Below are 22,969 nucleotides of genomic sequence, written 5' to 3' on the forward strand. Positions count from 1 at the left end.
CCTGCAGATACAAGAGAAATTTGTACTCTGTTCTCACTCTGTTTGAACGCATGCGCCAACAAACTCCTGGCAAATGTCACCCCAGTAGTCGGAGAAACTTACGTGGACGTGTGGCACAAAAATAATACAGAAGTCAGTCCAGTCACTTTTAGGCAGCCTTTGGAGTAGGAACAAAATATTTGAAAATTTAACAGATTATAATATTATTTTCTATTGAAAAAAGAAAAAAGGAAGCTCGCATCTATCCTGCTTGTTTGTTACTTCTACGCAAACTTTTTGTGAATCAAAAACGAAACAAAAATGCCTTGCATTGGTTGTGAAAAGGGTGAGTCTTATAGTTCCTGGATCCTGGATATCTAACCCCTTGGCATTTTCCAGACTGCAAATGCACTCCCGAAAAGTGCTGTGACAGCTGCAAATGCCAGAAGCCTGGAAAATGTGGCTGCAATCCAGTCAATGCCCCCGTATCAGGTGGATGCTGCAAGAAGAAGGATGACTCAGCAGCGCAGGGCCAGTGCTGTGGCAATGGGGACAAGAAGTAAAAGGCAAACATTTACACAAATCGAGCAGCTTCATTCTTCGTTTTGATTTAACATACTAATAAAATAAACAAAATGTAATTTGCAATTAAACAAAAGCCCCATACCAGCATTGCAATTGTTTTTTCAATATACATACAAATAAGTATGTTCTCGGCAGGTGCCAGGAGTGTAGCAATGCATCGGGAAAGTCCAGCAACTGCTGCCATGGAAAGACTTCACGCAGGGGATCTACAAGGAAAATGCATTTCGTTTTCGTTTATTTTGTCGATGGCCATAACTGCTAGAGTGAACTAAATCAGTTATCATATAGTACATACACATTTATTGTTTAATCGAAACAAAACCAAGAGTTTTAATTTTACTGCACAACATAAACTAGAGACCTAAACCAGCATTGCATTGCCTTTGTGTTAAATTTTCAATGGGTGGCAATGGTTTAATTAATTATTTATTTTCTTCTTTATTAAAGAGGAGAGACTAAGATTAATAACAAAACGGTTGGCAAAATGAGGCGCTTAGCAAACCAGCAAACTACTACAAAGTGCACTTTTCTTTTTATACATACAACACAATTTTTGATTGCTAATGGAATTCTCTAACAAAAACGTATGACACGAGGTTGGAGGACAAGGTGGTTTGGTGCGGTGCGTGGCGGGGCGGAGGCAAGATCAAGATTAGAAAGAAATTCAACAAAATTAAATTCGTTAGCGATTTGTTTATATTACAGCGTTAGATTTCATATATCCGTTCGTTTATAGACGCATATCGTGTATGGTACGAGTATATATAAAAAAACAATTTAAAATTTCACTTTTCTCAACAGATACGAGCCACTTACTAATGATGCACTTATGTACGCTTAACTATAAGTAATATAAAGACCAACTACACTTCAATTAATGCAATATAAAAACAGGTTCCTTTCAGGGGGCAATTAATAACTAGACGTGTGTGTTTCTTTCATCCTATTTAAAGTATCGGTTTATACAACTCAGGGAGAGGATTCGGATTCCCTCCTTTCAAAAGGGATGGATTCCGGTAAGGGATTGCTGCACCAATCGACAGACTCATTTAGTTGCGCTTCGGCTTGCGTTTCTTGCGACTGTTGTTGTTGTTGCTGCTGCTAGAGGTGACCGTTGGGGGCGACGCGATGGTCGTGTTCGTGGAGCTGCTGCTGCCGCCAAATCTGCGCCAAATACTTTCGATGAAATCAGCTCCACTTTTGTTGCTATTTTTTCTTGATTTGTATGCCACATTGTTGTTATTATTATTGTTGTTGTTGTTGCTGTTGCTGCTGTTGTTGCTGCTGGTCGCCTGATGCTGCGCTTTGTGCTGCGATGCTTGGGCGTATTCTCATGAGCGCTTCACCTTGCCATTTGAGGCATTCACCGATGACTGGGAGCGATAGCCGGCAGCACCGCCTCCACCCACAGCCAGTTCGGTGGCATGCGTGGCCACATGATGTATGCCCTTTTCCATGCATCCATGATAGATGGGACGCATAAACTGTAAGAAGAACAAATGAATTGGGAATTCCACTTAAATGAATATCAAATCACTCTCTCACCTTCTCCCACATGAGCGTGGCAAACTCATCCAGTTTGCCCCCGAAGTCGCTCAGTTCGCCGCTGTATCTGTAAGGGATAGAGGAGACATTCAGTTGGTTGGGAACTCTCTTTTTAGCTTTTGGTAAAACCTTTACCTGATGTACGCCCAGAGGGCAAGCGTCAGCAGGGCGACGCCCATCACTAGATTGCAGAAATTGGCAAATGTGTAGAGGCCGACCAGGCCAAAGATGCCACTGAGGATGTACATAATGACAGCACAGGCAAAGTACACGGCCGGTGTACGGGCCGCCTTGAAGATGTTCTTGCTCTCGTTGTGCGCTTTGTAGTTGACAAACACCTCCTCGAGATCGTCGTCCAGCTGCACCCGGAACTTCTCGGTGAACTCCTCGCCGCCCATTTTGCGTTTGGTGGCAAACTGGAACAGGGCCTTGTCCTTGACCCGTATATGCTCCGTCTCCAGGTGGGCAGTGCTTAAGTACGGCCGCGTGCCGCCGCATACCTCCTCCATGAGCTGCTGGTACAGCTCCTTGGCGGCGGCCACAGCAGTCAGATGATTGGCCTCGGCCGTGGCCACCAGCATGCTCTTTGGCTCTGGCAGCTCGTTGCCTTTGTAGATGTTCATGTACGACTGGAAGTACTGGATGAGATCGCGGGCCCGCACCCGCTGACCGCTGATCTCCTTGTAGACCAGATTGTCCGGCGCCAGCAGCATGGGTACCAGGGTGCGCAGGCTGTTCTTGAACTCGGGCGTGATGTCAGTGAGCCGGCCGTCGAACTTGGGATTGGTGGCCACATTCAGGCCCGGATGGGGCATCAAGAAACAGGCCACCTCGGTGAAGCATGACGAGATGTGGCGTCGCAGCGACTGTAGCTCCGGATGCTGCTTATCGGACACCTCCAGCCGGCGCTTGAGTATCTTATCGCCTCCCATTGCACCGTACTCCGCCTCGTAGGGGAAACTCCAGTCGCGGACCAGGAACTGCAGGCGCTGGAATGGCTTCTTGCCGGTGTCGGCCAGCGCCAGGCGGCCGTACTCGGTGAACAGCTGCAGATGCTGCAGGTCGTCCTCCTGTATGTTCTGTGAGAGATTGTATATCTGCACCGACGACAGCATTGTGCTCAGCGCAAACACCGTGGCGCAGTCTCGCACTGTGCTCTGACTGTCGAAGGCTCCCTGCGTGTCCAGCAGAATGATGGCGATCTTATCGCCATTGGGATAGTCATGCAGGAATATGTCGGACCACATCAGGATGCCGGTGGTGTCGCGCTCAGAGCCGCCGCGCCACGAGAAGCCCGACAGTGGCTCCGCCTCGTCGCCCAACCAGTCTGTCACATCGTGGCGTACATACTAGAAGAAAAGGGTCACAGATAAGCAATCATAAGCATAAGTATGGACTCGACCGACTCACCTTTGAGTACATGTATCGCAGAAAGAAGTCCAGCAGAAAGCTCTTGCCCTTGCGGAAGGCGCCAGCAACAGACACCACGCACACGAAGCGATCCTTGACCTCCTCCCGCATCAGCACCTCGCTGAGTGCATCCTCGTTGAGCACAAATGTGTGCTCCTCGGATGCATTGATAACCTGCACTGCCGAGCCGCCCATTACAATATCCTCGTGTCTTTCCGCGGTGAGTGTTTGATTTTATAAGAATATTTCCTTTTATTGCTTCACAAAATTTGGGATTTCGGGGCGTTCAACTGTAACGAGACGAGACGAAAATCACTAATAAGCATAGATTTGGAAAACAAAAAGTGTAACCCATAATTGCGCAAGCTTCTGCCCGTAGCCCCTTCGGAGGGGTCTGTATAATTCTTGGCACCGCCACGAGACACGGGGCAGCGGCCTGCAATTATGAGAGGCAGCCAAAAATAAACCCAACTATGTGCCCTGTCAAAAGCAGATGTAAATGGAGGCTATGCCCCCCGATCTCAGGGAAAGTTCAGTTTGCAGAAACACTTTATACTCCTACAAATTTATATCCAATATTTCGATAGTTGGTGCGCCGAGAGGTTAAATAATGCACAATTGCATTCTTCACACAACACACACATTAAAATGAATTTCATTTGCTGCGCCGTTGATGACGTCGACAAACTTTTGTTTCGATACGCAGTTGACCAATGCTTTTGGTTTGGAATCCGATTGGAAATAAAGAACAAAACAGACACTGAGCACGTACCACGTACCACTACTGGAGCAGCAGCACCAACTACAACATGGGGATCTGGAAATTATGCCAGACACACGCGATTGCCACCTTAAAAACACGGAATATGTTTCTTTAATTAAATTGAATTAGAATCGGTGACAAACGACAACGACAGCAGCAGCGGTACGGACAGCGCTGTCAACGAAATCACAAAAACAACAACACGCAAGTCATGGGAGCTTACTCAATGGGGCAGTGAGATTGAGAGAGAGACCCCCGTGCGATCAGTGAGAGCAAGAGGTGGAAAAGAGAGTGATCACTCTGCCCGCATGGCACACGTTGGGGCATGGGGACAGCAGCAGCTGTCGGTTGCAAGTTGCAACGCGACTGTCCGTACAATTAACACATTGCCACATAATTAAATTGGAAATTGTGGCTGGTATATGGCTCTGGGCCAGACTTTGGCGCGGAGCAGCATTTTCAAAAAATATTCAGCTCTGGCAATGCCATTCCCAAATGCGGCTACCTGCCCAAGTCGAGCTCAAGCTGCCAGGCTGTCAAACAGGTGTGTGAGCAGCACGGCTCTATATCAGCGAAAACCGTACGATCAAAAGACAAAAGCCACAGCACCAGTTGTCTCTATTGCACACACCCGATGGCCTGCTTGATAGCGATGTAAACAACCAAATTGAAAAGTAACAGCAACAGTTGTGCCAGCGTCGACGCCGGCAGAGCCAACGATTAGTCAACTGGAAATGAAATGGTTGCTGAGAAACCACCAACAACAGAAAACAGAACGGCGGGAAGAAGAAGAGGCTATGTGTTCTGAGCAGCGCTTGAAAAAATGTTGAGCGGCCAAAGGAAAACGAAAATAAGCGTTTAATTTAGCTAAATTGGGTCCGAAAAAAGTGTTTAATTAGCTTTAATCAACTAGGGGTGCTCCTCGACTGCTGGAAAACCACCACGAGGGTCACTCGCCATTCAGACAGCATGCAGCGCAGACTCGGACTCGAATGTGGATGCGGACACCGCCCTGTTCCAATTGCCAAGCGGCTGGCCGCCTGCCTCGTGGCCGTGCTCTGGCTATGGACAGGTGCATCCTGTGCATCCGAGCAGACTCCCGTTTACTATTACGTCGGCTGCTACACTGCCCGCACGGATCTGCTGCACGAATCGGTGTACGCCAAGACGCCGCAGACCTGCATCGAGATATGCGAGCGCCAGGGTCATCTCTATGCCGTTTTGGCGGCGGAGAAATGCTTCTGTGCCAACGCCCTGGAGCCACAGGATCAGCAGGATGAGCAGCTGTGCAACACGCGGTGTCTGGCCAACAAGGCGCAGTACTGCGGAGGCGTCGGTGTCCACTCGTACTACTCCACCACGCTGACGAGACAGCCAGCGCCGCACCATCTGCGAGTGGCCAATCGCACAGAGAACAGCCTGACCGTCGCCTGGGATGCCTATGAGCCGCGGAAGCTGCTCCTGGCCGGAGCACAGGCTGTGATGCCTAACCGACAGATTGCCAGCTTCCTGATACGCGCCCAAGTGGTCAATACCTACTCATCACTGCCTGCGTTCCCCCAGCCCGAGTTCATGGTGCAGAGCACCGAGTCGCAGTTCGAGCTGACGGACCTGCATCCGGCCACGCTCTACAACGTCACGGTGCGGGCCATCTGCATGGAGCAACAGCAGCCGGGACAGACGGAATGTGGCCAGGACAGCCTGGCGGCCAGAACGGAGGTGGGCTCTCCAAGTCCAGCCCCACCCCAACCAAAGATCCTAACACGCGCAGATCGAACCCTCACCATGGAACTGGCGCCTGTGCGGAACGACAATGGGCCCGTGAGCAAACTCCTCATCATTGTGGAGTACGTGGACGATGCCATCAGCCAGCCATTCGATGAGCAGCTGCTGGGCAGCTGGCAGCAGGCACAGCAGGATGGAACGCCCTATTACATTGCGGCCGAGCTGGACTACGACAGGCCGGAGGACAACCGCACTCGCCAGTTTGTCGTGGGCGATGGCAAGCTCTATGGACGCTACCGCAATGCCCCACTGGAGCAGCCTGCAGCCCACGTTCACGTGAGCCTGGGAGTGGTGAGTAATCCTCCATGGAGCTGCTACCTTCTTCGTTTCTAACTTTCTTTTGTGATCTTTAGGTGAGCGAGCTGGAGGGCGTGACCAAGACTGTGTACACGCGAAGCACTCACGGACAGCACACCACCTCGCTGGACGACTTCAGCTATGCCACCTTCGAGAAGGGTCAGTCATCGGTGGTGGCCCTGGCCGTCACCTGCGTGATCTTCGGCACCTGTCTGCTGCTCAGCCTCATCGCTTACTTCTATCTGCGCTACAAGACTTGCAGCGGTCGAAGGCTGGGAGGACGCAATGGCCACGAGATGACCCTGCAGACGCCGATCATTGAGCGCGAGAACAATGGCTATCTGGTGGAGGAGGAACTGGCCACACCGCCCTCGCTGGAGACGTTTAAACAGCAGTTGCAGCAGCTGGTCGACGGATTCGATCGTCTGCCGCGCAATGCTCTCCGCCTGAATGTCAACGATGTGATTGGCGAAGGTCGCTTCGGAGAGATCGTATCGGGAAAGTTTTCTTCCAACGATTCTGCCAAGGACTGCGCCCTGCACATCCTCTCATTGGATGATTTGAATGGGATAGCGCAGGCCCAGCTGCTGAGGGAGTTGAGACAACTCTCGCAGCTGGAGCGGCATCAGCATCTGATCAACTTCTATGGCATCTCGGCCAGTCCCGACTGGTTCTATCTGGTCTTCGAACTGCAACGCGTTAGCCTGAAGAGGCGACTCCTCGAAAGTCGACAGACTGTGGCGTCGTCTCCGCGACTTAGCTCCCTCTCCGAGCAGCTGGTTCTACAGTGGATCTATGAGCTGGCCACTGCCATGACGTACCTCGCCAGCTGCCGGGTGGTGCATCGCCAGCTGTGTTCGCACAGCGTCTACATCAATGCCGAGTCGAAGGTGAAGCTCTGCGTCTTCGGACCGCTGCACTACATCCACAACAGCTGCGAGCAACTGGACCAGAGCCGTTGGCTGGCCCCGGAAGTCCTGCGTAATCATCAGCACCATTCGATCAAGTCGGATGTGTGGGCTCTGGCTTGCGTTGCCTGGGAGTGTTGCGCCCTGGGCGGCACCCCATATGCAAACATGGTGGCCAGCAGCCAGCAGCTCTTGGACGCCATACGAGCGGCTGTACGTCCTGCCCAGCCCTCCTACGTTTACGGGGATCTCTACCAGCTGCTGCTCAACTGCTGGCAGCTAGAGCCCAGCGAGCGCATCACCTTTGAAGATGTGGCCTTCGGGGTGCGTCAACTGATGACCTCACCGCGTCATGCTCTCTGCTTTGATCGTGCAGCAGCAGTGGGTTCAGCACTGGATCCACTGCCCATGCATCTGCCCCAGCTGGAGACCAAATAGGAATAGGCTTTAGAGTAAACAAAATAGCATAAACGAAAGCAATCGATTGTATACCCTAATAGGATTCGTCTGATATTGTTGTATATATATTTATATATATCAAAAACAAATTAAACTGATCGGAAATTACGAACCATTAAATGAAGTGTGTGTGTGGGGACCATTTACAGTCGAAACAAAGTTCAATCGAAAGTGCTGGAGAGCGAATCGAAGCGGAGAGTCATAGCTATACACACATACACACTATAATAGATTTAAAGATGTCTTAATCCATTTACCCAGAGACAGTAAAGCCCCGAAAATGTTGCACAAACTGCACGGCACGAGGCAAAAACAATAACTAAACCGAATGCAAAGCAAAATTGGCAAAGAGAGGACACCAAAAACGCCGCACTAGTGGCGCAAGAGAGCGAGCGAATACTTTGATCGCTGGCGAGCAGCAATTAATAATAGAAAATATACAACTAAACAAGAATCGGTGCAAGTGTACATACATTTACATATGTACATGCATACATCGGTGTACCCTTGTGTATGTGTGTATCAAAATTGACGATTAATCAGGTTTAAAGGTCTTGCACCAAGGGGGGCACAAACATTGCTTTGTTATGCGGAATCTTTAATTAAACCAACACAAAATTATCTAAAGAGCCACAAGAGCAATCTTTCAACTTTTGGCACGATCACAATATCCTCAGAATTAGTCATAAAGAGCAGCAGCAGCAGTAGCAGCAAATATTTGCCTTCATTTTCTTAGTATATCTGATTCTTCGAGACATATTGTCGGGCATAATGTCCGAATGGCAGTCAGTGGCTCGCTTATCGCTGGATCTTTTGTGGCAGCTGATAAGCCATCCCCCATCGATAGCCACTAAATTGTCTTGTCGACGTGTTATAGCACATGCTCCATGGATACTTTGGGCTGGATGACTGACTATTCTGAAGAGCCTCATGTGAAATGAAGCGCAGCAGAAATCAACATTTGAGCGGGGAATTGACTTTTGGACAGACGCGACGCAACGCTCCACCTGGCAGAGCACACAAGTCAAGGTGAATGACGTTCGTTACCCAAACGGGGAGCCCAGCAGTGCCGTACCGTACCACTACATATAGACAATAATTATTAATAAATCAAGCTGCGAGCCCTGAAATGATGATGCTAGCCAGCGTTCGGACAACGTAATCCCCCAAGCGAAAGTGTTGGTAAGGAACGCAATGGTGATGGCGGCGTGCGAAATGATCCAACTTTTTTGATGTTTTGCATTGCGTGTAAATTGTTATTGTTTTTATTACATATATACACACACAAATGCACACACACGCACACACACATCGAAATTATCTCTCTGGACCGCAAGTCGCACTTAACTGGTTGCTGACACACAAAAGGCACACCGCACCAACTCTGGCCCAACTGCGCACATTTCATGAATTACATTTATGTCTAGTCTATGCGTTTGTTACTCACTTTATTTTAGTAAATTTCCATTAAATTCCATTTAGTAAACAATTTCCAAGTCAGCGAATGTACCAGTGTGGCCGCGGATGTGTCGATTAAAGACACCGAATGTGCGGTAGAAATGTACCAAAAAATACCTTCTAACTCTGAAAATATACCGAGGAGGAACACGAACTTTGGGCACTCTATTTTCGATTGCGCTGCGTCTATTATCGAAATCATATTTCTCGATTTTGGTATTCCGTTTAATATTATTAGCTAGATTTGAGTCTCAGCACTGAAATAATAATTTTATCCAATTGATGCATCAATTTGCTATAAGACTGGCAAATGTTGAGGTCTCTTTTTTGTAGAATTTTTTCTGAAATACATCTCAAACCAAAACGGATAATTTTACACAACATTTTTGTACATGGCCACACGGCCACAAAACTCTTGGTGCTTATTGACATTTGTATACCCTACTTCCAGTTAACATAATTCAGTTATCAAATATATATTTTAAGTATCCCTCCCCTTACACTATTAATTAGTTTAAAGGCTCTCATTTGAGAATAATACAATATTTCCTGATGGTTGCGAGAACCGCCTTAGCGCGGTCTCCGCGCCATGCCTCCATCCACACACATGTTGCGGTCGCTCAAACAGGAGGCATAGCCCATTGCATGGGGGATAAAGTGCTGCTCAAAGACGCCAGTGAAGAGCTGGGCATAGGGTCCACTGGCAAAGACGGCAACATCATCGCCGCCATGAGTCTCCGACTCCAGCGGCACCGTGCTGGGGAACATAAAGTCCTTGTTCTTCATGTTGATGGCCCGCAGGTTCTTCCGCTTCACGGCTCCACCCTCTCGCAGATAGTTTGAGTTGTAGCCGGGTCCGTTGGCATAGCTGAGCGTTGCATAGGGAAGATCGTCCGCTGCCAGCTGACCGTTGTTGATCCCAAAGATGTCGTTCTTGCGGCTGGAATAACCCGCCAGCGACATGGTGTGCGAGTGATCCGATGTGACCACGATCAGAGTGTCGTCGGTGCTGCTGTGGGTACGAGCCCATCGCACTGACTTGTCGAACTCGGCCGTTTCGTCTATGGCGCGCAGGGCCAGCGTGTCATGGTGTCCGTGATCTATGCGGCCGCCCTCCACGAACAGGAAGTAGCCCCGTCCGGCACTCTGTCGCTCCAGTATGCCCATGGCCACCTGCACCATCTCCTCCAGCGTGGGGTGCTCCTTCGCATCGGCGTCCAGGTGGTAAGGCATGTGGTAGGGCGCAAACAAGCCTAGCACTCGGGAGGTGTGATTGGAGAGGCCAAGCAGCTCGCTTCGCGTCTGGACGTAGTGGGCACTGTTGGTGTGCTGGCGCTTCCACTCCTCGATGAGATTGCGTCCGTCGAGACGTCGGCCCGGGGCACCACTCACATCCGTCACGCTCTTTGGCAGGAAGTTCTGGCGACCGCCGCCCAGGATTACATTCAGTTTTTGGCCAACCGGATTGCTTAGAAGCTGAGCAGCAATATCCGGACAGAGGCTGGGATCCCCATTGTCCGCTATCACCTCCGCATCGTTCTCCCAGTTGCGATTGGCCGAGTGTGCGTATATTCCCGCCGGCGAGGCGTGCGTGACCGAGGTGGTGGTGATCAGACCCGTGGCCATTCCCTGTCGCTGGGCCCACGCGGCAATGGAGGCCACATGGTGCGCCGGCTGGCCCTGGGCCAGGCAGTCCTTCACCTGTACGGCCGCACTCACGCCCACCGTGCCGTAATTGGCCTTCACTCCGCCGAGGTAAGCGGTGGCGGTGCAGGCAGAGTCTGCAACCTGCATGTTGGCACAGTAGGTTTTGCTCAGGCCCACATAGGGGAACTGCTCGAAGGAGAACTGCTTCTCCTCGCCGCCCAAGTAGACGCGTCCCGCCGTGAGCGTGGGTATGGACATGCCGTCGCCCAAGAACAGCATCACATTCTTGGCCAGCTGGGTGTTCAGCCTCAACTTACTCTCCAGCTGCTGATCCAGGGTTTGATGGGCCAGTCCCTGCCAGTACTCGGCGTACTGCTCCTCCGCCTTCAGCGGATCAAACACGATCATCGGCATGGCTCGCTTGAGTCGACTGCCCGCTGAAGCCGCCGTGAAGAGCGGATGCATGCGTCGCTCGGTTTCCCGAGTGTCCAGCACTTATTATGGAGGTACAGTTCCGTTAGTTTAACCTCAAGACACACTCTTAGATCACTTACCTCGACCACTGACCAGCGCACATAGGCAGAAGAGGATTGGGAATATTTGCAGGCTCATCGTTACGAGTTTTCCTGCTCTAATGTCAATGCGTTGCGGTTCACGTTTCCCTTGCCACTGATAGTGTCTGGCACGAGACCTGCGATATTTATAGAACCTCGGGCATCTACTCATAATGAGATGCCCGATTTCGTAAGAAGTCATCAATGCCGGCAGCCTGACCTGATAAAGGAAAAATTCAGCGGCGATCGATGCCGCCAGTGGTTTTGTGTGGTTTTGTTTTGAGTACAGTGAACAGTAGAACCTACCCGTGATACTACCTCGAGAATAGTTCACAATTTTTATCAATTAGAAAATTCTTGTCGATATTTGTAGAGTGAAAATGTCGGGAAAACTTGTTTTATTCAATCTCCATGGTTCCATGGAGATATTTGCGCTTGAATGTATTCTGCACTTGATATCGATCATAATATTTAGGTTTTAGCGAGTTTTTACTGTATTTGTTATTCGAAAACTGTTGTTTTCAATAGTGCTCGTTATCATTAAGAGCCGTCGTCGTCTGCCTGCACCTCTCATCCCACAAGTGAAACGTGTACCCTATCCTATCCGTTTGCCTGCGCATCCGCCTGCCTGAACACGAGAGTGGTGGTTCACGTGATCAATGCTGATGTACTTTTTATGATTTCCCCTTTCCAGTTAAGTCATAAATTATAATTACCACAGACGCCGCCGAGCACAAACACCGAGAGCGTTATCCGATTTGAAACGCGCGGGCGTGTCGTTCGCTGTGAGTGGCAAACCGTCGAGCCAAGGCGCATCTGGCAATGCTGGCAGGTGGGATTATTGCGCAGCCGCCAGCATCCAAACAACAATTTGTATCTCCCCGTAGCATCTCTCAGAGCGTGCCAGAGCAGCCGTTATCTTTGCGCGCTGCGCCAGCAAACATATATCCATACAATATATTTAGCATCCATCGGCATTCGTCGCGTCGGCCGTTCGTTAGTTCGTTCAGAGAGCTTCTGCTTTGGCAGCGCGCACTTGGCCAAAATAGTTGTTGGTTCGCATGCAAAACGTTAAAATCGCAATAGCTAAAAACATTTTTATACCAACGGCGCGTTTTTAATTTTTTCTACACTACAAAAACACAAAAAACTCAAAAACAACACACAAATAGACAAGATATAGCAGGAAAGCAACGGCAAAACAAAAAGCAAAGCTGACTAAACTTTTAACGTTCAAAAACTCGATGCATATACATACATAGGTATAAATAAATAAACGCGTGTATATATAACATATAATAAATGATATTTCAATAATTTTCAAACAACAAAAGGTAGCGTCGTGTGAAAAGAAAGAAATCAAGAAAGAAAAGTGCTGTGATACATGGAGAAAACCAATCCAATCAGTAAAACGTTATTCGCACATTGATTTTTGAAAAAAGTTGACAAAAAAAGCGACAAAAAAGCAACCAAGTTTCAAAAAACTGCAAACAAATAATTTTAGTTGAAAGTTTTTCCTCTTTTTCGGTGTATTCGTGTGTATAACTGTATAATGCATGGCATTAAGGACTCTGGGCTGCCATTTTCCAATGGAAGGACACGACAAAAATAAGAGTATTAAGAAGAATATCCTACATAGAAGAGAAGATGTAATGCTGCTTGCTGGCACACACGAAAAATTCATACATAATAGAAATACAGTAAATTGCTAACTGTGTTTTTGTCCATCCATCTCGTTCGCACTCCCACGCTGTCCCTCTGCAAGTTTGTGTACTATTTGTGTGTGTGTGTGTGTGTGTGGGGATTATGTGACTCTGCGTATATGTACATATATATAAATACATACATACGGACGTACATCTACATCCACACATTTATTATGTTGGAGGAGGTGCTCTCGCTTCTGGGTGGCATCTGTGTGGCAAGTTGGCCGCCCAGCTGGCTGTCAGAGCGACATCCCCAACATAGTTTTACGTTTGACAAATGTGTGTGTGTGTGTGTGTGTTTTCTGTTTCCACTTTTTATGCAAGTGTGTGTGTATGTGAGTGAGTGTTTTACTACCATCTAGTGGGTGGGGTGCGGATGCTACTGGGATAATCCTTTTACCCATCCTGTAAGCCCCCACCCTCATGGCACCAACAAATCTATCTTAAAGCTTGCCCGAAAAAAATTCCATTTAAAGTCGAGTCCTGGACTGGTTGAGAGCTTGCAACAATCTGGCAACTTTCAATTGCCGTTATTGACAGTTAAAACGAAAGTTATCAAATACACGAACAGCAAGCGAAGTTGCCACGACAAGTGGCAACAACAGAAACAAGAAAAGAAAGCTACCTTTTGTGGGTGGATACCCTTTCTATACCCTAAATGCTGAGCTATTAGGATATTTTTTAATGACAAACGGTTGTGTCTGATTTGGCTAAACGTCGATTAGTTATTCTGTAATTACATGGCATAGGAATCTGATATTGCTGGAAGTTTTTTTGGTAATTTATACAAACATCATAGATTTGGTCTCAATATAATCATCTTTCAGTCCATTGCTTTTATGATAAAGAGATTCGATTTTAGCAATTCGATTTGTTTCTTTAAAACGTAAACAGCTGCAGATTACAACATATAGTTTAATTAGATTCCGAAATAAATTATAAATAAACAGTTTAATATAAGTAATTAATTTAGAGATCTTTCGCATCAGTTGCTACTTAGTATGTATGGATAGGATACTGTTGGTTCGAAAAAATATAAATGCGAATAGAAATGCTAGGTCAGAGTTTAAGATAGATAACGAAAGAGTCCACAGTGTCCTACTACCCAATTGTCCATTGAGATACTCGCAAAGTTAGAGCACAGAAAAAAATGTTTTTATACATTTTGGGATAAAATAAAGAGATTTCTATGGGAGAGTAATCTAATAACATTTCCAACCCACATACATATGTACATAGCTGCTGTAGCCTCTCAGGCTTTACTCTGCTATATATTCTGCATTGCAAACATCTACTCAATGCCATAATACCTTCTATATAAGGGCATAGCGACTATAGAAGAACGATGACAACTACAACGACAACTCAGAAGTCAAACATGAGTCGCAACAACAAGAACAACAATACAAAAACAATTAAATAACTGAAAAAGAAAATAAAAAAAGCTAAAAACTTTGCCAAGACTCCCCCTTCCATCACCCCCCTACACACATACGTACACACACTCCTACTCTCGCATACATGAGCACAAACAAGTTGCTGCTGGCGTCTTTGCGTAGGGATGAGAGATTGGATGAGGTGGAAGGGAATGGGGGATGCTGGAAGCGATGCTCGAAGGGGGGGTGTGGCCATTCTCTATGGAGAAACAAACTTTTAACATAGTAGCCCACATACATACATACACGTACACACACACATACATAAGAACACGTAAATTTGCACACAAAAAAAGAACAACAGAGAACAGAGAAAAGAGAAAAGGAAAGGACGATTGCACACTGTGTCAATGCTGTAACAAGATTCGAAATGTTGTAATGGAATGGACCCGCATCCTCGCACAAGTATAACAATCCTCCAACATTGAGCCGATAATGGTTTCCCTGTTTGTGTATGTGTGTGTGGGAGTGTACAGTGGTGTGCATAAGTCCCTAACAGTCTCTAAGTCCCTAAAAGTTGGGGGTTTTGTTGAATTATAACATGTGGAGAGTTTTTAAGTTTTTATACAAAATTAAAGATTCAATGGGTTGCATTTCGTAGTCGGGCTATCTCTTTTTAAACAATTTTCGACTGTTAGTGTATTAAATACCAGTCCTCTGAGTGAACTTTTTAAAGAACCAATTTGAAAATCATATCTAATTTTTCTAAGTGGATCGAATATATAAAGCAATCCCGTTTAAAACAAATGTGTGGTCGAGCCCAATCAAGTTTCGCACAAGACGCATCTAAGACACCACATCCGAGAATGATCGATTCGAATTTTCTAAAGACAAGAATTGTTACTCAAATGCGAGTTCATAAATAAAATTTCCCTATTAGAAAAATGATATAATTTACTGGTAATTGTTGTGTTCATAGGAATTATATCAGCAAATAAAATGTTGATAATTTCATCCGACAATTTGCGAGCTCCAGCCCATGGTACATCATCAACGAGTATTCTTGCCAAAAGGATGCCCGATGCGAGGACGCACGAACGGGCAGCACGAACGCACGAGCAGAACAGTGTGGCACGAGTGGATGCCACACACTGTTTCTCTCTCTCTCTCTCTCTGTCACTCTTTGCCTTCTCTCTATCTCTCTCGTTGCGTACGTACGTACCCCCACTGCCACCATCTCCGTGCCCAGCGTTGCGCTCCAGCGAGTTAACTTTGACGTTATGCTGTAAGCGTTGGGTGCTTCGTTTAAATGAGTGCTCGTTGAATGTGTGAGTAATTGGAAGGATGCTGCTGTCCTAGGGGGGTTTTCGTTGGCGCTGTGCTGTGGGTTCTGCCACTGGGGGGGTGGCAGATGGCGAATGGAGTAGAGAGGCAGGGGCAGGGGCAGTGGCAAGGGCTAGGGCTGGAGCTGGGAAATGGAAAAGCAAACGACAACAAGCAAAACATTGATGTTACTGAGGAGGTTGCCAGCGCAGACGGTACGGTGGCTGGGGCTTTTATAGTTCCAACGAAGGAGTGAAATGGCGCCAGCTGAAGATTTATGCGTGTATTTGTGTATCTGTGGGTGTGTGTTTAGTATGTGTCTGTGTGTGTGTGGTATGGTGTGGTGGGGTGGGGTAGGGTCTGAAATTATGAAAGCATTTGTGTTTGAGTTTGAGTAAACATGACCATTGGGGAGACGAAGGAGACCCTCCCTCGCCAGAGGGTGGGGGTTGTTTTGGTTGTTTGGCTTATCCCTATGTACATACACACAAAGATATACATATCAGTATATTTGTGATTGTATATTTGTTTGGTATTGGTGTGCATCTGTGTGTGTTTGTTTGTTGGTTTGTTTGCTTACCTTCACTGCAGTTTGCTGCTGATTTTACGGCCTCTGAATATTGTTAATGGCCCATTCCATCCACCCCATCCACCCACACTCTTCACGAATGGCCTCGATGGGGCTCGTCCTGGCGCTGGCACTGGCTCTGGTACTGCCACTGGCACTGACGCTGGGGCTAACGGTGCAGCCCTGGCTGCTGTGACCTTCACCCATTTAACGCCACTTAACCGATGACAAGCCGACCGAAAGTTGAATGTCATTCATTTGTTAGTCTTCGGTTTTAGCCCAGCTATTCACGCACAACAACATGCATTTGCATGTTGCACCTTGCACCTGGCCGCCAAGGGCCCAATGTACAGCTCGATCTAATAATAGAAATCCAGAGTTGCATGTGGAGTATCCCGGGATTACCATGACAACGGGCAGGGCACAGCAGCAAAGCAGCTAAATCCGGGCTCTTGTGACTTCATCCGTTATTGGCCCGGTCAGTGGCAAATTGAGAGAGTACAAAATCAGGTTGCAGCGGAAGCAATTTGCATCCGGTGCATTTGTGTCTGTGTCCTTGGAGCACTTTTCAGGTTTCATTCTCGTTCCTGACTGTGAGATTTATTGGATTCCCAGCCAATTCCCATTTGCATTGAACGCCGTTTATTAATAAAAATCGAATTCTATTTCTGTAAATAGAAACGAGTGAAAATACATTAAATAAATATATTTGAACGTTCGAATAAATGAAATTGCCATCCAATTTCCATGCATATATTATAGACATAGACCAATGGCAAAACGAATGTCATCCGCGACAAGGGAAAATTGCTGTCGTTAAATTATTTTACAACATCCTACAAAGATTGAAAAGAAATCAGGAAAATGTGAACGAGTGTGCATGTGTGTCGTTTATGAGCTGTGGGTGTGGTTGGGAGGTGTGCCGCTTTCTGGGCCAGTGCCTACAACGAATGTTGCCTCAAAGTAAAACATGATGAGCATCCAAATATTGTCAGAGTCATGTGAGAATTTTCAGATTGTTTATTTACATTGTCGGTGCCTGTAAAAGCGCATCCAAAGCAGCCCCCGTCCAAATGGCTATGTCCCATATAGTATACTGATATATCATTGCACATTGGGTGTATACATAATTAGTGGCCATCAATTGCCCATCAGTCTGGAGATTTGCGAATCTCGAAAAATACTCGTCTGACTGATTTCTCTTTGTGTTTACACAGAGCTTTATATACACTCGGAAATAATACATTTCGACTGGATAGTACGAGAAACTGCGTACTCTAAAAATTCAAAATTTCCATATTCGCAAAAATATATCCCTAGAAGTACTCAAATTCTCAAAAAATCATCCCTTTTCTCAGTGTACTCAGACGATGGATTGTAAACAAAATTCGAATGCGGAAGCATAGAAAAACATTCATTGAGAGCTGCCCAAAATGGTTGAGGGAAAGTGCTGGAAAGAGCCCCCCGCCTGTTTAAGCCAATCGAAACTTTTGCTGTGCACACTTTGTCCTCTCAGAGGACTGTTTGGCACCTGGCATTAGCATTTAAAGCAATTAAAAAGTCACACCCCATATAATGAAAAGTTTAACTAGATTTAGCAACAAAGTGGAATAACAACTTTAAACACATCTCCGTCGTTCCACGCCCTCCTGACCTCCTCTTTTGGGGTCTGACAGACAGCTGTTACATGGAAATGAGACCCCGAATTTCATTTAAGCCCTAAGAAATGTTTATTCGAATTTGCTCTTCTCGCATCTACATTTTTTGTTTTTTTGTGGGGGCGGTACGAGTATTTTGCAAGTTATTGAACCCGTAAAAGTTTTTAATTAAAATTCAAATTAGACAAATTAAATTGTGTGCTGAACGTTCGAATGGAGGGATTGTATTTTTATGAGCGGAGAATTCTGCGGCGTGAAAGGTGTCTGATAGAATACGAGATGCGAGTGCGTTTTGAGGAGACGTGCGTTAAATTTTAATTGATTTTTCCCAACAAAATGTAGGAGTTGCTCAACAAAACATACATATATATACATCTCTATACATCTGTGTGAGTGTGTACCTGCTTACGCGCAAAGCAAACGAAGCGAAATGTGGAGTACAGAACAACAGCATCCGATCCGACATACACACAGACATACACAGACCAAAAACGAGCTGGCAGACAGTCAGGCGTGCGAATAAACGAACACACATCCAAATAAACGCAAAACAGACACATTTACAAACATACACAGTACAAATACAGAAGCAAGAACAGAACACAAATACAGATTCAAAAGCACAGTACAGACACAGCTACAATCAACGAAACGAACGAGGCTCGGCATTCGTATTCGGGCTGCGTATGAATGGAGAGGAAAGCCCTAAGGAGGAGTAGGGGCTGGATTCAGAGTGGAGCTTGGGATGTGGGTGGTGGTGGAGCAGGCAGGGGATTCCCATTCTCTCCCACCACCTCGGGTGGCTTGGCTGAAAGGACAATTCAAGGAGGCAAACGAAAAACATTTTGTGTTGCCTACTGTTCGTAGGCTGTTTATTGCTGCTGCTCTTGGATGCTGTGTTGTGTATCTATGTAGAATTTATCGATTTATTTTGACTTCTCTTTATGTGCTGTTGTGTATATTTTTATGTGTGCCTGTGTGTTTGTGTGTATTTAATACAAACACAGCGATAAGAACCCACAACAGGAGAAGCAGCAGCAGCAGCAGCCAAAGGAAACTTGTTTAGCCGCCAACCCATTCCACTTTAGGGCGCTTCTGGGTTCAACCTTCCAACTTTTCCTCTTTTTTTGTGGCCTCACTTTTTTTTCGCTTAATGCGCCAATTCTGACAACAGCAATGGAAAGGGCAGACAGGGGGAATACAGTGGGGAAAAGAGAGGAAAAGTCAGCCACGACCCAAAGTCAAATTGAGTAAAACGCATTGAAAACTTAAGTAATTTCCCAAGAACGGCCCACAGTTCTTAAAAGCTTTTTTTTGTTGTTGTAGGCCCCTGCTTTTTGTTCTAAAAGAGGAGAGTAGTGGAGGTGGAGCAGGAGAAGGAGGCGGAGTCGGAGCCTCGAGCAAGTGTTTCTCTTTCTGATTCTGTTTCCGTTTTTCTCTCCCTTTTATTATTACTTTCTGCTTTGCTCTCTTTTTTTTCCGTGTTATTGCAGATGGCCAAAGTTGTTGGCCAAGTATAAAAATGTGTTTTATATTGTAATAACGAAGAATGCACTGAAGTCGAAACTCCAGCGAGAAAAGCACACAAAATTCATAAACTGTTTAATGAAGCAAAGCAATTACATAAAACCAGAATGCATTAAAGAATGGCAGCCCAAAAAAGCGATAATAAAGCCAATTAAATTTTGTTAACTTTACTTTTGAGAAGTGCCAAGGGAGGCAAATGCTTTCAGCGCACATTTCTTCCCAAAGTTGATTCTACAATCATATTGATTTCATTTGCAGAGTAAGATGTGTAGATATAATCGAAAAATGCGTGTCAAGCCGTCCTCTTTACAAAGAATGAACCCTAAACTAATGTAAACTACGACTTTTTAAACATCATAATCCTTTGAGAAAGGCAATACCAAAAATTTAAGGACTGTGTTTGTGTGTGCGTGTGCGTGTGTGTGTCTGTGTGTACATAAAGATGGAAGGCCGTGTGTGAAACTGAGAAGGCAAATATGGCTGCCTGCCTGCCTGTGGCCCACCTTTTGTGTCCGTGTCCGTGTGTGAAATAAAACAAAAGCCAAACGAAACGAAACGAAAGAAAAGCATTAACAAGAAGCAGCAGCATCAGCATCAGAAGCAGCACCACCGGCAGCAGCAGCAGAAGCAGCATTAGTGGGAAAGCGATTCAATGTCACAGTCAGCGAGCAACGTATAGCATCCCCATGTGTGTATGCATGGATATATGTACTCGTATACCCCGCACGTACATATGTGTATATAGAGAGCACACATAAAAAGCCATAGCCGCAGATTAGTCTCCCCAAGTAGCTGACAACGAAGGAGCCTCAGCCTCAGCCCCGACGACGACGACGACGACAATCAGCATTCATCATACGCATCGTGGGACGCGGCGCAAAACGCAAATGCAGCCCCAATTCGAAAGGTAAGCCATACAGTGGACCATAAGCAATAAGAACAACCCTTTCGTTAGATATTTCTCGTCTCTACACATTCCTGCAGTTTGATTTGAGTTTTTGATTTAATTGAAGTTCTGTGTTCCTTTCAATACTAACAAAACTAAACTCCGTACTAACAAGCGGGTGGGGGAATACGATTTAATGGCACTAGAGATCACAAGAGTGCGCCCAATGTTGTGCTATGTGATGATAGTGATAATGACGATGACTTTCTTTGTGCGCTGAGAGTGGTCCTCCACCTCCTCTTCCTTTGATGAACGTCCCAATTTATTTATGGCTGGTATTAACAAGCATCTAAAATATGTGCTGACAAACACACACATACTTGTACACACACACTCATTCCCACTCATGCACACAGACACCAAAGCACACAGAGAGAGATACACCATACCAACACCCGCACAACACTTTGGCACTGAGCTCTGTGATAAATTCACGCGGCAGAAACGTGCTGCCAGCCAAACAAAATCTGTGTACCCTGTTCCCTGCACTGACAACAAAAAGCAGACCAAAAATTTGTGTTCAAAGTTCAATGACGTTGTTCTCGTCATGTGGGCCCACTGAGCTTCCTCTGGCCTAAACTAATGGAATTTTCCCCATTGTTTGGTTAGAAAATTCATTTAATTTTTTTACAGAATTTCACGGGAAACCCAGTTCCCAAGAGCTCGTTTCTGGGAATAAACTTTAAATATTGGTTCGGTTAGTTTTCAGGGGAAATTCGTTGTCCATGAAGCTCCGTTGTGATTTTTGTGATTGCATTAAAAAACTATTTGTGAATTGGTAAAATCCGATGGTCAGTTTACGAGTATGTTGTTGTATGGATAAAGTAAATATAATCATGGAAAAATGGCGGAGAAAATCTATTTAGGTAAAATTCGGTTTATCCAACTTTCAGCTCTAGCAAAAAACATACAAAACTTTATTGTTGATTGAAGACTCCCCAAGAGAGGATTTTTATGTTGAATTGTGGGGTGGAGTTGTTTTTGTTTCCTCCGAATCAATTTAACAAGTAACCACCCCAAAGTATTACTAAATATAATGATCAAAGATGAAACCCTTAGACAATGTTCTAATATCCGGTTCCTTTTTGTTTGCAAAAACCATTCAGACGAAAAAATAATCATTTTCTTCCTTACTCAATATCTGATTATGTTTTCCGTACTTACTCGTTTACTCATATGTAATTTTCTACTCCACCGATCCCCCAAAGCACCTTTCGCCCCCTTCAAATGATAGCGTTTCATTCAATGAGCAATGGCTGCCAGTCAAATTTATGACTAAATAGACAATTGACGTCACCGTAAAATGGGGAAAAGGAATTTCTTATTTATTTAAAATATTTGTATTTTGCTTTTACGTGGATGTCTTTTTTAGTATATGGCATATGCGGTAATATTTTCCCGTTGCGTCAAGTGGAAAGCGAAAAAGAAAGACGAAGGCTGAAGGCTGAAAGGAAGGAATGGGATATGATCTATGGAGGAGAGAGCGTTGATCTATTGCTGATAAAGTGAAAGTCAAGTTATGCTCGAATTGTAATTACTCATGTCTGCCACTGCCACCGCCACAGAGGGGCAAAAAAACAAAAAATACAAACAATTCGTCTAGAAATATGTATTGTACATATTCTCAAACAACATGCATCTGATGCCAGAGCAGGTGTAAGGGAAGCTGAGGAATGCGAATGGGCAGCATCGAGTTTTTTTTGGAAAATACGACTACGACCATGTATCGCGTCTTGTGTCCCATAGTTTGTCTGGCGTCTCGACGGACGATGGGAATGGGGAAGAGGATGGCCGGCGCGTCATTTATCTGTCAGCATTTGCCGCCGTTTGATGAACTATTAATTTCTGGTTGCCGAGGCAACAACTTATTTTCGTCAACTGTGGCACGTGTGGCGCGAACATCACTTCAAATGCGGCAGCTGATGCTGCTTCATAAAAAATAATTTAAATAAATTCCCTGGGACAGTGGAAAAGCCATAAAAGAACCAAACACTCTGACAAATCTTCCCTGGGGTATAATACGAGTTTTTTGCAAATAAAATACGAAAGTTGACGAGTTTCTATCTCCCACAGAACATTAAAATTAATACATTTTAAAGCTCTCCATTCGAGCTGAATGCAATGCCTGAGCTCCCCCTAATCCAATTTGCACTAAACAGAATTCCTGATTGCCATTCGAGCCACACATTGGTACCACAAATGCACCAATTCTAATCATCTGCAGACACTGCGAGCAGCTAGGCCTCAAATTTGCAACAATGTTGCTATTGAAACGAGAAATTCAATTAGGCAATGTGATGGCTACAGCACAAGAGATTGTTTGAATCAGGTGAAGCATACATACATATTTATTTTTTTTATTTATTTATCGATTCAGACTAGGTTGTTCATTAATGCGCTTAGGAATTTGACAAAAGATACAATGTGCAGAGCAGAAACTTAGTCATCGGCATGGCCCAAAACATAATTGTAAGG

At 45.7% G+C, this 22,969-nt stretch overlaps 5 protein-coding genes across 7 annotated transcripts in view; 3 read left to right on the forward strand and 2 right to left on the reverse strand.

Moving 5' to 3' along the window:
* The first annotated feature begins 125 nt into the window (after window positions 1-125).
* Window positions 126-581, forward strand: LOC117897117 (metallothionein-3). Its single transcript, XM_034805769.1, has 2 exons — window positions 126-325; window positions 379-581. Exons 1-2 carry the CDS (start codon window positions 301-303, stop codon window positions 540-542), a joined length of 189 nt encoding a protein of 62 aa, XP_034661660.1. The 5' UTR covers window positions 126-300; the 3' UTR covers window positions 543-581.
* Window positions 582-786: 205 nt separating this feature from the next.
* LOC117897116 (atlastin) lies at window positions 787-13,181 on the reverse strand. 2 transcript variants are annotated; one of them, XM_034805767.1, is made up of 5 exons: window positions 13,168-13,181; window positions 3,520-3,741; window positions 2,245-3,458; window positions 2,110-2,176; window positions 787-2,048 (listed from the first exon to the last, which is right to left on the reverse strand). In XM_034805767.1, the coding sequence occupies exons 2-5, from the start codon at window positions 3,712-3,714 to the stop codon at window positions 1,896-1,898; spliced, it is 1,629 nt and encodes a 542-aa protein (XP_034661658.1). In that variant the 5' UTR covers window positions 3,715-3,741; window positions 13,168-13,181; the 3' UTR covers window positions 787-1,895. The 2 variants fall into 2 exon arrangements, with proteins under 2 accessions (XP_034661658.1, XP_034661657.1); XM_034805766.1 differs by lacking the exon at window positions 13,168-13,181 and adding an exon at window positions 9,179-9,293 and having other exon boundaries at window positions 3,520-3,809.
* Window positions 4,842-7,851, forward strand: LOC117897114 (putative tyrosine-protein kinase Wsck). Its single transcript, XM_034805764.1, has 2 exons — window positions 4,842-6,358; window positions 6,421-7,851. Exons 1-2 carry the CDS (start codon window positions 5,252-5,254, stop codon window positions 7,708-7,710), a joined length of 2,397 nt encoding a protein of 798 aa, XP_034661655.1. The 5' UTR covers window positions 4,842-5,251; the 3' UTR covers window positions 7,711-7,851.
* On the reverse strand, window positions 9,650-11,668 carry LOC117897115 (alkaline phosphatase). Its single transcript, XM_034805765.1, has 2 exons — window positions 11,391-11,668; window positions 9,650-11,330 (listed from the first exon to the last, which is right to left on the reverse strand). Exons 1-2 carry the CDS (start codon window positions 11,590-11,592, stop codon window positions 9,760-9,762), a joined length of 1,773 nt encoding a protein of 590 aa, XP_034661656.1. The 5' UTR covers window positions 11,593-11,668; the 3' UTR covers window positions 9,650-9,759.
* Window positions 12,386-22,969, forward strand: part of LOC117897112 (serine-rich adhesin for platelets) — a 34,404-nt gene continuing 23,820 nt past the window's right edge. The window contains exons 1-2 of one of the 2 annotated variants that reach the window (XM_034805760.1): window positions 12,386-12,724; window positions 19,807-20,455. The gene's annotated coding sequence lies outside the window, so the exon portion shown is untranslated. The remainder of the gene's footprint in view (window positions 12,725-19,806; window positions 20,456-22,969) is intronic. The other variant, XM_034805761.1, reaches the window with a different exon arrangement.

This window comes from Drosophila subobscura, chromosome O (assembly GCF_008121235.1).
Source record: "Drosophila subobscura isolate 14011-0131.10 chromosome O, UCBerk_Dsub_1.0, whole genome shotgun sequence".
Taxonomy (NCBI): domain Eukaryota; kingdom Metazoa; phylum Arthropoda; class Insecta; order Diptera; family Drosophilidae; genus Drosophila; species Drosophila subobscura.

Excerpts from the sequence above, each read along its gene's own strand:
- LOC117897117 (XM_034805769.1), top strand. The coding sequence starts at position 301 with ATGCCTTGCATTGGTTGTGAAAAGG. Across the intron at positions 326-378 it reads TTGCATTGGTTGTGAAAAGG|ACTGCAAATGCACTCCCGAA; the intron begins GTGAGTCTTATA and ends GGCATTTTCCAG.
- LOC117897116 (XM_034805767.1), bottom strand. The coding sequence starts at position 3,714 with ATGGGCGGCTCGGCAGTGCAGGTTATCAATGCATCCGAGGAGCACACA. Across the intron at positions 3,459-3,519 it reads TGCGATACATGTACTCAAAG|TATGTACGCCACGATGTGAC; the intron begins GTGAGTCGGTCG and ends CTTTTCTTCTAG. Across the intron at positions 2,049-2,109 it reads CCACGCTCATGTGGGAGAAG|TTTATGCGTCCCATCTATCA; the intron begins GTGAGAGAGTGA and ends TTCTTCTTACAG.
- LOC117897114 (XM_034805764.1), top strand. The coding sequence starts at position 5,252 with ATGCAGCGCAGACTCGGACTCGAATGTGGATGCGGACACCGCCCTGTT. Across the intron at positions 6,359-6,420 it reads TTCACGTGAGCCTGGGAGTG|GTGAGCGAGCTGGAGGGCGT; the intron begins GTGAGTAATCCT and ends TGTGATCTTTAG.
- LOC117897115 (XM_034805765.1), bottom strand. The coding sequence starts at position 11,592 with ATGACTTCTTACGAAATCGGGCATCTCATTATGAGTAGATGCCCGAGG. Across the intron at positions 11,331-11,390 it reads TGCGCTGGTCAGTGGTCGAG|TGCTGGACACTCGGGAAACC; the intron begins GTAAGTGATCTA and ends CTCCATAATAAG.